The sequence below is a fragment of the Carcharodon carcharias genome, chromosome 1 (genome assembly GCF_017639515.1).
Source record: "Carcharodon carcharias isolate sCarCar2 chromosome 1, sCarCar2.pri, whole genome shotgun sequence".
In the NCBI taxonomy this organism is placed as follows: domain Eukaryota; kingdom Metazoa; phylum Chordata; class Chondrichthyes; order Lamniformes; family Lamnidae; genus Carcharodon; species Carcharodon carcharias.
Window position 1 is genome coordinate 150,122,078 of NC_054467.1, and position 14,890 is coordinate 150,136,967.

Below are 14,890 nucleotides of genomic sequence, written 5' to 3' on the forward strand. Positions count from 1 at the left end.
CTAATGTTGACAATGAAACCATCATTGATTGTCATAAAAACCCATCTGGTTTACTAATGTCCTTCTGGGAAGGAAACCTGCTGTCCTTTGTTCTGGCCTACATATGACTCCAGACCCACCGCAATGTGGTTGACTCTGAAATGGCCTAACAAGCCACTCAGTTGTATCAAGCCATTACAAAGCCTACAAAAAGGAATGAAACCAGATGGACCACCTGGCATCAACGTAGGCACTGGAAATGACAACGGCAAACTGAGCTTTGTCGACCCTGCAAAGTTCTCCTCATTAACATCTAGGGGCTTGTGTCAGAATTGGGAGAGCTGTCCCACAGATTAGTCAAGCAACAGCCTGACATAGTCATGTTCATGGAAACATACCTTACGAACAATGTGCCAGACGCCACCATAACCATCCCTGGATATGTCCTGTTCAACTGTTTGTCTGGCACCATCATTCCCTGTGTCAATTCATCTTTCCAGCTTTCCACCCTATCAAAGACCTTCTCTTCTGATATTTCTTTTCCTCAGCAGAGGCACAGTTGTTATACAGTCACGAGGGAGTTGCCCTGGGAGTCCTCAAAGTTGACTGCAGATGCCATGAAGCCTCATGGCATCAGGTCAAACATGGGAAAGGAAACCTCCTGCTAATTAGCATGTACTGTGTCTCCCCCGGCTCATCTGATGAATCAGTACCCCTCCATGTTGAACACCAATTGGAAGAAATACTGAGGGTGGCAAGGACATAGGGGTCTTCAATGTCCATCACCAAGAATAGTTCAGTAGCACCACTACTGACCAAGAGAGCCAAGTCCTAAAGGACATAGCTGCTAGACTGGGTTTTCGGCATGTAGTGAAGGAGCTAACAAGAGGGAAAAACCCACTTCTCCTCATCCTCACCAACCTACCTGTCACAGATGCATCTGTCCATGACAGTATTCATAGGAGTGACCATCGCACATTCCTTGTAGAGACTTAATTCCGTCTTCACATTGAGGATACCCCATCGTGTTGTGTGGCACTACCACCGTGCTAAATGGGATAGATTTTGAACAGATCTAGCAACTCAAAACTGGGTATCCATGCAGTGCTGTGGGCCATCAGCAACAGCAGAACTGTATTCAACTACAATCTGCAACCTCATGGTCTATCATGTTCTGAACTCTACTAATACTGTCAAGCTGGGGGATCAACCCTCGTTCAAATTAGAGAGTAGGTGGGCATGCTAGGAGCAGCACCAAGCATACATAAAAATGAGGTATCAGCCTGATGAAGCGTACGCACACACTGGACTATTTGCATGCCAAACAGCCAAAGCAGCATGTGATAGACAGAGCTAAATGATCCCACAAGCAACGGGCCTGACCTAAGCTTTGCAGTCCTGTCACATCCTACCATAATTGGTGGTGGACAATTAAACAACTAATTGGAGGAGGAGGCTCAACAAATATCCCCATCCTCAGTGATGGGGGGAGCCCAGCACATCAGTGCTAAGGCCAAGGCTACAATATTTGCAACCATATTCAGCCAGAAGTGCTGAGTGGATGATCCATCTTGGCCTCTTACTGGCTCCACAGCATCATAGAAGCTAGTCTCCAGCCAAATCAATTCACTCCACATGATATCAAGAAGAGGCTGAAGGCACTGGATGCTGCAAAGGCTATGCATCCTGACAGCATTCCGGCAATAGAACTGAAAACTTGTGCTCCAGAACTAGCTGCGCCCCCTAACCAAACGGTTCCAGAACAGCTACAACACTGGCAAATAGCTGGCAATCTGGAAAATTGCCCAAGTATGTCCTCTCCACAGAAAGCAGGACAAATCTATGCCAGCTCCATAAGTCGACTTGCGATCATCAGCAAAGTGGTGGAAGTGGTCATCAATAGTGCTGTCAAGTGGCACTTGCTTAGCATTAACCTGCTCACTGATGCTCAGTTTAGATTCCACGAGGGCCACTCAGCTCCTGACCCCATTTACAGTCTTGGTCCACACATGGACAAAAGAACTGAACTCCAGAGGTGAGGTGAGTGACTGCCCTTGACATCAAGGCAGCATTTGATTGAGTGTGGCATCAAGGAGCCCTATCAAAACTGAAGGCAGTGAGAATCAGAGGGAAAAATCCTCACTGGCTGTAGTCATACCTAGCACAATGGAAGATGACTGTGGTTTTTGGAGGCCAATCATCTCAGTCCCAGCACATCACTGCAGAGTTCCTCAGCGTAGTTTCCTAGGCCCAACAATCTTCAGCTGCTTCATCGATGACCTTCCCTGCATCATAAGGTGAGAAGTGGGAATGTTCGCTGATGATTGCACAATGGTCAGCACCATTCTTGACTCATCTGATACTGAAGCAGTCTGTGTCCATATGCAGCAAGCTCTGGACAATATTCACGCTTGTGCTGATAAGTGGCAAGTAACATTTACGCCACACAAGTGCCAGGCAATGAACATCTCCAACAGGAGAGAATTTAACTGTCTCCCCTGATATTTAATGGCATTACTATTGCTGAATTCTCCACTTTGAATATCCAGCAGGCTACTATTGATCAGAAACTGAACTGGACCACATAAATACTGTGGCTACAAGAGCAGGTCAGAGGCTAGGAATTCTACAAGGCACAAGTCAGTCAGAAGTGTGATGGAATACTCTCCACTCTCCTGGATGAGTGCAGCTCCAAAAATGCTCAAGAAGCTCAACACGACCCAGGATAAAGTATCCCGCTTGATTGTCACCCCATCCATCAAGTTCAACGTTCATTCCTTCCACTATCGATGCACAGTAGTAGCAGTGTGCACCATCTACAAAATGCACTGCAGCAACTCACGAAGGCTCTTTTGACAGCGCCTTCCAAACCCATGACCTCTAACACCTAGAAGGCCAATGGTAGCAGATGCATTGGTGCATAGGAACACCACCACCTGCAAGTTTCCCTCCAAGCCTCACACCATCCCGACTTGGAACAATATCACCATTCCTTCACTGTCACTGGATCAAAATCCTGGAACTCCCACTATTGGTGTACCTACACCACAGGGATTGCAGCGGTTCAAGAAGGCAACTCAACCTTCTCAAGGGCAAGGATGGGCAATAAATACTGACCTAGACAGCAACATCCACATCTTGTGAATTAATAAATATTAAAAAAGTCACTTTTTCTAGTGTTAGATTTACACTCTGCCACAAAGGGGAATTGCATTTTCTTGCTGCTATATAACAACAGTTGTGCTAGTTTATTCATTTTGAGACATCCTCCTTTTGGGCAGACCCCGAACCACTGAGCTGGGGTTCTCTGGAACACCAAGATGAATCATTGGTTTTCCATATTGATGTCTATAATGGTTGGACACAGGGGTTTGACCAGAATATGTGGAGACTGTTAGTGTAGTCACACAGCAGCCAAATTGTGCACAAAAAGCATTGAGATAAATGACAAGTAAATGCGTTTCAGTAATGTTGGCTGAGGGAGAAATGTTGGCCAAAGACTCTGTTTGAATAGTGCCATGAGATCTTTTATGTCCTCATCAGAGGGCAGATATGGCTTTGGTTGAATTTGAATCTGAAAGACAGCACCTCTGACAGTGCAGGACACCCTCAGTACTCCAGTGAAGTATCAGCCTAGATAATGTTCCCAAGACTCTGGAGAAGGGTTTGAATCTATGATCCTCTGACAAGGCTGATATGACAGTTGAACTGTTTGGATGGATTGGGGACGGGTCCAGGCTTCTAGCTATTACCAGCCTTGGTTTTGCTGGAGTAAGTAGTGATTAGACTATAAACACTTTGCTTTGGGCTGCCCAGTAACAACCTCTGAAATTTGCGAGTATGAGTACCTGTCTGTTGTTTTGGGAGCTGGATATGTTTGAGGCCTATTTGTGGCCTCTAGCCACCAAGAAGAACTTGGGAGGTGTAACTGTTCAGGCCAAAGATGAAAGCAATTATTAGGCTGACCTCATTTAAAATAGGTAAAGGAGGCAGATGAGAATGTTAATCTTTATTGTGCTTACCTTATCCAAGTGTAATATAGTAAGTTATTGCAACCGGTTAGGTAGGAGTATGTTGTTGTGGTGGTGGGGGATATCCCTTTGTAGACGGTGGCGATCTTACGTGTGACGTGTATACCAAGGTATTTGACCATGTAAAGGGGCTGGATTCCTATATTTAGAAATCTAGGAAAAGGAATAGGCCATTTAGCCCTTCTCGCTTGTACCATCATTCAGTTCCTAATGGCTGACCTATACATAAAGTCTATTTACTTGATTCCAAACCCCTATTACCCTAACAAAAATCTATTGATCTCAGTCTTGAAAATTTCAGTTGACCCCATTGCCCACCCATTTTTCTACCCTTTGGTGGAATGGGTTACAAATTTCTTCTAACCTGCATGGGTACATGACCTTTGGTGTAGTTGAACGAGTAACCAAAATTGCCCAAGTTCTTTAATGCTTTGAAAGATGCCTGTGAGTGAAGTATTCATGTTGTTTACTTAATAATGTGTTGTCAGAATGCAGGGATATTTTTGTGTTAAGCCTGATTAAAATATTTTGTAACATTTCATTTTAATGTAGTTGACATAGTTTGACTTCACATTCGGTTTAATAGTTACTGAAGACATCTCCTTAAATGAGCATTAACCCTGCAGAGAACCTCATGTGCATATTTAGAGGGGAAAAGCAAATAACCAATGTAGTTACAAAATGAGAATGTTACACAGTTTTGTTTCTGGTTTTTCATTTATTAAAGGGGAAACATCTTCATGAAAATGCTTGGCAAACCTTTTTTGTTTGTACACATGCGTAACAACATAATCACTTTACCAAAACACCAAAGAAAATGACATCCATGCATGCTGCAAATAAAAATTTTGCCAGATAGGTTTTTAATTAAGATTTTGTCCTTTTTTTAAAAATTTGTTCATGGGGATGTGGACATCACTGCCTAGGCCAACATTTGCTGCTCATCCCTAATTGCCCTTGTTCAGAGGGCAGTTAAGAGTCAACCACATTGCTATACATCTGGAGTCACATGTAGGCCAGACCAGATAAGGATGGCAGGTTTCTTTCCCTAAAGGACATTAGTGAACCAGATTTTTTTTTACAACAATCAGCAATGGCTTCATGGTTATCACCAGACTTTTACTTCCAGATTTTTACTGATTTCAGATTCCACCACCTGCTGTCGTGGGATTCAAACCTGAGTCCACAGAGCATTATCCTGGGTTTCTGGCGTACTAGTCCAGTGACAATACCACGATGCCACCGCCTCCCCTTTTAATGTGGGAAGCATGAATGATGTAAATGAAATTAACTGTGTAATATTTTAATTTCCAGAGCATAAGAATGATCCTTTAGCCAGTTTTTCTGGCATTCCTACAACTGTTTTCTCTTTCAACCTGCTTTTCTAGACAAACTTTTCTGTTTTAATTTCTTCCAGTTGTGGAGTCTGTATGCCATCTCCTGCTACAGGGCATTCTGCATTTCTCTTCCTCTGGCAACATCAGAGATCTACCCTATAAGTAAGACTTCGGGTTATTTGCAGCTTTTATATGCAAATTGCACAGTTGTCTGCTGTGTCAACACTGAGTTTGCTTTAAATTTGTCAGTTGTATCAGTTTCGGTTAAACCTGTTCTGAACCAAGGCTCATTGTTGCACTCCAGCCTTCAATGCAGTCAACTGGGGTGAAATTTCCACGTAGACACTGAACTTGGTAAATGCTTGATTAAACTCCTTACCAGCACCCTCCCATCCACCTGCACCCCACCACCATAAGTCAGTGGGGAAATTTATCATGTGGTGCAGTACTGAGTCAACAGGCCAAGAAGACACAGACTTACTAGCTCTCTGTGCTGCATTAACCGATTTCAGCTGGGGTAGGAGTGGTGCACTACACTTGACTTAGGGTAGGAATGGGTGACATACATTTCTGTTCCCACTCTTGATCGTGCTTGAATGTTCACATGAATAGATGAGGACATGATTGAGCTTGGTTCTGATACCCACCAAAGCATTCTGCTGACACAGCCCAAGGCTCACACATAAAGAATAGTCACTTGAGCAAGATATTGCAATGCTAACAGTAACATTGATACTATATCCTAGTATGAGCATTGTCTTCAGAAAAGAGAGAGAATTGCAGGTGAAAAAGAAAGTTTTTCTGACTGTGACCTAAATGTAAAGTACTGCAAAACAATTGCTGAATGAAGGAGGTTAGACTCTACACACATGCAGGCTTTTAAATATCTGTGTTATCTTTTTCAATTTTTTTTACATTGTGAGACTTAACTTTTTTTATCTATGGTAAGTAATGCAGATTTATTAAAATATATTTTGTTTCAGTAGAATAGTGTTAGGTTGATTTGCAATGATGCTAATGAAATCTGGAACACTACAGGCCAAATCTTTCAGTCTTCGATCGTCAGGATCTTGAGAAGTCCTGATGCATGAACCTACATTGAAATTGCCCAGGAAGTTTCAACTTCTAATGGTCTCCAGCACCCTCCATGAATGTCTCCAAATCTGAATTAGAGTCAGAGGCCTGAATTTTTGGTCCCACATCAGGGGTACAGACTCACAACAACTCCCGGCTCCTAAGGCCCGAGCTGAGAAAAGTGCCCCAGAAATTCAACTTTGTGGCTTATGGATTTGGTGGGGGGGGGGGGGGGGGGGGGGGGGGGCGTTGAAAATAGGAGTCATGGCGGGCGACCCCGGAAAGAGTTCAGAAGCTGCCGGTTGTGGAGGCGGGCTGGGCGAAAGGATGGCCTCGGTGCTCCAGCGCTTTGTTGAAGATATGAAAAAATGAATAAAACAAATAGCACTTTCCAGACCACACCCCTCACACCACCCCACACACTCCCCAAGCCCCATCTATGGCCCATGGTCCTCATGTCTTCTTTACTAACCTATGCTACTTAACACCCATTAGCCCTCATAATCTCCATGCCAATATATGCCCCCACCCACTCCCATGACTCCTCACGTCCTCCATGCCAACTTATGTCCCTCCACCCACCCATGGCCCTTCACAGCCCCTATGCCAACTTCTGCCTGCCCATGCTCCCCATTCACCACTCTTTGCCCTTACAGCCTCCATGCCAACTCACCCATATCCACCATGGGCAGATTTCAGGATCCATGTTGAGATTAGATAAAGTTCTTAAGTGTCTACTGATGAATTCACTATTTTAAAAAAAAAGCTCATTGATAAAAACCCATTCACTACATTTAATTTTCTTCAAACACTTAATCCCTCACAACAAGCATTTGTATTCTTGGTTCCACTTCAAAGACTTTATAAGCACTTGAAGCTGTCAATCAAACTGAACTGACAGACATCCCACTGTGATAATATTAGGTTGTGAAATCAGTCATGCAGCACTAATCCTATAATGGTAACCCTCAGGCATATGTCATTCTGGGGAGGGGATGTGGTGGCATCCATAATGTGGTATTGTTGCTAGATTGGTATTCTAGTGACTTAGGGTAATGCTGGGGTGGGGGGGTGGGTGGCTGGGTTCAAATCTCATCACAGCAGATGGTAAAATTTGAATTCAATAAAAATCTGGAATTAAAAGTCTGATGATAACCTTGAAACTATTGTTGATTGTTGTAAAAATCCATCTGGCTCACTAATGTCCTTTAGGGAGGGAAATCTGCTGTCCATACCTGGTCTGGCTTACATGTGACTTCAAACCGATTGCAATGTGGTTGACTCTTAAAATGCCCTCTTAACAAGGGCAATTAGGGATGGGAAATAAATGCTGGCCTAGCCAGTGACACCTACATCCCATGAACGATTAAAAAAAAACACAAAGTAATGTAGCAAGCACTGATTTAAAAAAAAATTCAGACAGTTTTTCAAATATTTTAAGAGCAGTGATTTAAATCCCTTGATGGCCTTACAGTTCCCTTTGACAGTTGCAATGAGCTTGACAGTTCAAATGAGTTTCTCCAGAGTTAATCCACATTCATATCTAATTTGAACAATCCCTAATGGATCCCAAAAGGCATTTTACCTCTCTCAAAGGTGTCCCGGGACCATATCCAAAAGGGTACCCTATCTCTCCAAAAGGGTACTTGCTTCTCGGAATAACTCTGCCAAATTTAGACCTTCTCCTACTTGGTCTAAAGTGCACAAGTCTTAATTTGGACATCCCGCTAATGAAAATCAGATCAGCCTGAAGGCAATTTAACATGTGCAGTTGCCTCCGTGAACCACGGATATGCAATTTAAAATGTGCCCCCATTCCCTTCTGCAAATATGGTGAGTGCTGGGTTCAGGGGCGGGACTTCTGGATCTGCGCTTCCGCAGCTATTTTCACAAATACGAAGAGCCTCTTTGTGTGAAAATTCAGGCCGGAGCTTTCAGACATTTCGGCAGTATTTACCTGGATATTTACCCAAGAAATGTTAGACAGAATCTCACCAAAGTCTAACACCTAGATAGCTACACAATTAACCCCCTGACTACACCCCCCACCACCCAACTACCCCCTGACTACTCATTCATGACCTCCCAACTACCTCATGACCACTCAACTAACCAGTGATCCGACCCGACCTGACTACCCAACCATGCTTCTGACCTGACCAACCTCAAGACCTGACTATCTTCTGGACCTGGATTAGATCCCCTGGACCAGATCTGCCTATCCAATCCCCTGCCCCCCAATCTAAATACCCCTCCCTGATCACCCAGCTACCCAATTACCTTGATCTGGACCTGACTACCCCCAGTCCAACTACCCACTCCCCCACCAACACACTTCATCCACCCTACACATCTCACCCACCTCACACCCTACCCATTTACCCACCTCACACACTTACCCACTTGTGCACCCTACTCATCTACCTATCTAATCCACCTACTCACCTATTTTACCAATGTCATCCACCCTACCCCCTCACCCACCTACACCTATTCAATCACTCACCCATTCACTATCAGATTAGACCTTTAAACTTACCATATGGCAGCTAATACCATAAAAAGAGGACATGTCCTGTCTTGCCCCAATTCTACATCGCTTTGACTGAGTTCCATGAGGGACACTGTGCTGTGTATTTCTGTGACAGCCAGGATCGGAAGATCCCAGAAGAAATGGGGGAAATTTTCAAACACGGCAGCAATCTGATCATCATTGCCGCTGCTCAGAAGATCCGGGCCTATTTATTTAGTTTACATATTCTGCTTTCTCTTTCACCTATTCCTGTCATATACCCTTCTGCATCAGAAAGACTTCTGAGTCTCAATTATTGATTGATAGTTTTAATATATACGTTCCAACAAGTAAGAGTAAGAAAAAGTCCAAGGATGGACACACCACCTGTGGTTAACTAGAAAGGTTAAAGATAGTATCAAACTTAAAGAAAAAGTATATAATTGTGTAGTTGGGTGGAAGGCCAGAAGACTGGACAGAATATGAGGAACAACAAAGGATGACTGAAAGATTTATAGGGAGGGAGAAATTAGAGTATGAGAGAAAGCTAGACAAATATAAAAATAGATAGTGAGAGTTTCTATAAATATTTTAAAAAGAAAATAGTTAACAAAGTGAGTGTTGGTCCTATAGAAAGTCAGTCTGGAGAATTGATGATGGAAAACAAGGAAATGACAGAAGAATTGAACAGGTATTTTGCATCAGTCTTCACAGAGGATACATGTAACATCCCAGAAGCAGCTATAAATCAGGAAATGGAAGGGAGGGAGGTACTCAGGAAAATTACAATCACCTGAGAAGCAGTACTGAATAAATTGTTGGAGCTGCGGGCTGACAAGTGCTCAGTTTCTGATGGATTTCATCCTATGGTCTTAAAAGAAGTGGCTAGTGAGATAGTTGATGCATTGGTTTTGATTTTACGAAACTCTCTAGATTCAGGGGATGTCCCATTAGATTGGAAGGTAGCAAATGTATCCCCATTATTCAAAAAGGGAGGGAGACAGAAAGCAAGGCAACAGGCAAGTTAGCTTAATATCTGTCATAGGGAAAATGTTAGAAGCTATTATTAAAGACTCTATAGCAGGGCACTTGGATAAGTTCAAGGTAATCAAGCAGAGTCAACATGTTTTTTTGAAAGGAAAATCACGTTTAGCCAATTTATTGGAGTTCTTTGAAGGAGTTACATGTGCTGTGGATAAAGGTGGATGTACTGTAGTTTAATTTCCAGGAGATTTCCAGATAAAGTGCCACATCAAGGTGCCACATATTGAGGTTATTGAGGAAAATAAAAGCTCATGGTCTAGGGGATAACATATTGGCATGGATCAAACATTGGCTGGCTAACAGAAAACAGAGAGTAGGATTAAATTGGTCTTTTTCAGGTTATCAAGATGTAACGGGTGATGTGCCGCAGGGATCAGTGCTGGGACCTCAACTGTTTACAATTTATGTAAATGACTGTATGAAGGGATGGATGGGATGGTTGCCAAATTTGCTGATGACACAAAGATAGGTAGGAAACTAAGTTCTGAAGAGGAAATAAGGATGCCACAAAACAATATAGGTAGGTTAAGTGAGTGGGCAAAGATCTGACAAATGGACTATATTGTGGGAAAATGTGAAATTGTTCATTTTGGCATGAAAAATAAAAAAGAAGCATATTATCTAAATGGTGAAAGACTGCAGAGTTCTGAGATGATTAGGGATCTGGGTGTCTTAGTGCATGAAGTGCAAAAGGCTAGTATGCAGGTACAGCAAGAAATTAGAAAAGCTGATAGAATGTTATAATTTATTGTGAGGGGAATTGAATACAAAAGTAGGGAGGTTATGTTTCAGTTATACAGAACACTAGTGAGACCACATCTGGAGTACTGTGTACAGTATTGATCACTTTATTTAAGGAAAGCTGTAATTGCATTGGAAGCAGTTCAGAGAAGGTTTACCAGACTAATACCTCTAAAGGGCAGGTTGTCTTATGAGGAAAGGTTGAACAGGTAGGCTTGTATCCACTGGAGTTTAGAAGAGTAAGAGGCGACTTGATTGAAACATATAAGATCCTGAGGGGTCTTGATAGGGTGGCTGTGGAGAGGAGGAGTTGAGCAAGGGGAGGCAATAGCGTAGTGGTATTGTTGCTAAACTGCTAATCCAGAGACCCAGGGTAATGCTCCGGGGACCTGGGTTCAAATCTTGCCATTGCAGATGGTGAGATTTAAATTCAATAAAAATCTGGAAATAAAAAGTCTAATGGTGACCATGAAACCACTGTCGATTGTCGTAAAAGCCCATCTGGATCACTAATTTTCCTTTAGGGAAGGAAATTTGCCATCCTTACCTGGTCTGGCATACATGTGACTCCAAACCCACAGCAATGTGGTTGACTCTCAACTGCCCTCTGAACAAGGGCAGTTAGGGATGGGTAATAAATGCCTAGTCAGCAATGCCCACATCCCATGAATGGATAAAAAACGTGTTTTCTCTTGTGGGAGAATTTAGAACTAGGGGGTCACCTTAAAAATAAAACGGAGATGGGGTGAAAGTTTTTCTCTCAGAGGATCGTGAGTCTGTGGAACTCTCTTCCTAAAAAGGCGGTAGAAGCAGAGTCTTTGAACATTTTTAAGGCAGAAGTGGATAGATTCTTGGTAAGCAATGGGTTGATAGGTTATTAGGTCTGCGAGATGCAGATTTGAAGTTACTATCAGAGCAGCCATGATCTTATTGAATGGCAGAGCAGGCTTGAGGGGCCAAATAGCCTACTGCTTCTTGTTCGTATGTACCACAGACCCTAAGGCCATATGAGAATTGATTGTGCCTTGGTTATTAATACTGATCAGTTTCTACTGTATTGTAACTTTTATTTTTAGAACCTTTATTTACCATCTCTTTGAAAACATTTGGAAAAGAAGCTGTAAATTAAATTATGAAAACTTAATTTAACCCTAATGAACAGAAATGTTTAATTTATTATGGTGAAATTTCCTGTCATCTTGTCTGCAGATTTTTTTTAAAAAACTACAGTTAATAGAGTGACAAAGTTTGTGAATCAAGTCCTGAATTTGTACTTTCCCCTTTTTCAGGTATCCTCATGCACTTGATTGGATTGGGATTATTCTTTGGTCGACAGTCTAAATCCTTCCCATCAGAAACTAGTAATGTGACTCCTTTCAAACTCTTGGCAAAATATGTCAAGCTATGTAAGTGGCATAATTCTGTTACATTGAGAAAATACAATTGCACTTTTACTTAACTTCATTTGTGGCTATACATTGTTTTGTACTCTTTTACATAACATTTATCAACATAGATGCATGTAACTGTAGACCTAAAATTGTGGTGTTGACTTTAATTGATTTGAGAAAATCCAAATGAACAGGGCTTACATTTTAGAAATATTTAAAGCAATATTCCTTGACTAATCTGTTATGTGTAACATCTTATTTAAACTACCAAAGTTTATAATATAATTTTCAAATATATTTCCCAATAAGACTTTTTAAAGTGTATGACTGAAGTAGCGATTAAACTATTGTAGCTAGGGCCCATAACTTCCAAGCTCCCGGGCATCGTACCTGGGCGGTACTCAAAGATGTGCTGGGGCCTCCCCCCACACAAGTCCCCAGGTAAGGATTGCACAGCAAACAAACTTCCATTGGGCAATTGCCCCGCAATGGGAATCATCCAAAACTCAGATTTAAATTGCAAACTTCAGATGGTTCCTACTGCCTTACAGAAATAGTTACTCAGAAAATGTTAGAAGAATTAAAACCACTTCTAACTAGAGTACTGATCCACCCCCGTCCCCCCCAGCAGGACTCCTCTCAATCCCCCAACCCTCCACAGGACACCCAGACTACCCCTCCACAACCACCCCTCTCCACAGCTATTCCCCCAATGACCCCCCAACCCCCAACTGCCTTCCCACCCCCCAAGAACACCCCTACCCAATGACTACCCTTCTCACACCCAGACTACACCTCCACATCCCTCAAATACCCTCCCCACAACCCTGACTACTCCCCAGCCCCTGGCTACACTCCCAGCCCATGACTATCCTCTCCACCCCCAACCACCCTCCCCAAACACCCTACCCAAACACCCTCCCCAACCCCACGACTACTCCCCCTAGCCCCGGACTAAACTCCCAACCCCCCCCCCTCCCCCGACTACACCCCCTACCACCCTGACTAGCCTCCCCACCCCACCCCCCATGACCATCCCTGCACTAACCAACTGACCCCCCCCCCCACTGACCACCCGCCAATGACCCCTGAAACCCCCCACTGATTACCTCTTCCCTACTAACCACCAGACCATCCCCCACTGACCAACCCCCTAACCACCCATCCCCTGCCCCCCACAACTGACCACCCGACTCCCCTCCTCACTGACCACACCCCCAACCCTCCCTCCCCAATCCGGACCCTACCCTACCCGCTTACCTTACACATTACCTTCTCCCTGGCTTCTCAAACCTTTATACCTACCTGCTTTATGGCTGTAAAAAAGCGATGTGGCTTCCTTATCCTCGACTCTACTGAACTTGAGAAAAGGACTCGGGAACCCGCTACACTGCGTTATTCTCTCTGGGCCTGAGCTGGAAGATCAGGCAAGAATGGTGTGGCTGCATTTCAGGGTAAGCAACTAGGAACAGAGTGGCAAATCGACTGTGAATGCCACTCCACGGAAGTTACTATCCATCGTATTTTAAATGCAAAGCTGTACTCACTAAATCATACCTTACAGTCAATGTCCCAGATTCCTCCATTACCATCCCTGGGTATATCCTGTTCCACCAGCAGCACAGACCCAGCAGAGGTGGTGGTACGGCGATATACCATCAGCAGGGAGTGACCCTGAGTGTCCTCAACATTAACCCTGGACGCCATGAAGACTCATGGTATCATGTCAAACATGACATGGAAACCTCTTGCTGATTACCACCGACTGTCTCCCCTCAGCTGATGAATCAGTGTTCCTCCATGATGAGCACCACTTGGAAGAATCACTGAGGTAGCAAGGGCACAGTATGTACTTTAGGTGGGGCACTTCAATTTCCATCACCTAGAATGGCCCAGTAACATTGCCACTGACTGAGCTGTCCAAGATCTGAAGGACAATCTGTCAGACTCGACATGTGGCAGGTGATGAGAGAACCAACACAAGGGAGAAACCTCCTTACATAAGAAATAAGAAATAGCAGGAGTAGGCCATTCGGCCCGTCAAGCCTGCCTCGCCATTTAATAAGTTCATGGCTGATCTGCCCCAGGCCTCAATTCCTATTTTGTGCCAGCTCCTCATAGCCCTCAACTCCCCGATATTTCAAAAATCTATCTATCACCTCTTTAAATACTTTCAGTGATCTAGCCTCCACAACTCTCAGGGGTAGAAATTCCAGACTTTCACTACCCTCTGAGAGGAGAAATTCCTTTACATCTCAGTTTTAAATAAGTGTCCCCTTATTCTATAACTATATCCCCTAGTTCAAGATTCCCCCACTAGTGGAAACATCTTCTCAACATCTACCCTGTCGAGCTCCCTCAGAGTCTTGTATATTTCAATAAGATCACCCTTCATTCTTCTAAACTCTAATGAATAAAGGCCTAACCTGTGAAGCCATTCTGATAAGTCACCCCCTTCATCCCAGGAATCAGCCTCGTGAATATCTTTTGAATTGCCTCCAATGCCAGTATATCCTTTCTTGAATATGGGGACCAAAACTGTACACAGTACTCCAGGTGCTGCCTCACCAAAACCCTTTACAGTTGTAACAAGACTTCCCTATTTTTAAACTCCAAAATTCCATTTGTCTTCTTAATTACTTGTTGTACCTACATGCTAACTTTTTGTGTTTCATGCAGAAGAACACCCAGATCCCTCTGTGCTGCACATTTTTTTGGAGTCTCTCTCCATTTAAATAATAGTCTGCCTTTTGATTCTTCCTACCAACATGCATGATCTCA

General features: G+C 43.4%; 1 protein-coding gene across 2 annotated transcripts in view; it reads left to right on the top strand.

Moving 5' to 3' along the window:
* LOC121276168 (PGAP2-interacting protein-like) overlaps positions 1 to 14,890 on the top strand; it is a 135,274-nt gene that overhangs the window by 70,205 nt on the left and 50,179 nt on the right. For both annotated transcript variants that reach the window (XM_041184247.1, XM_041184256.1), the window contains exon 8: positions 12,008 to 12,124. In XM_041184247.1, coding sequence (XP_041040181.1) covers positions 12,008 to 12,124 — 117 coding nt within the window. The remainder of the gene's footprint in view (positions 1 to 12,007; positions 12,125 to 14,890) is intronic.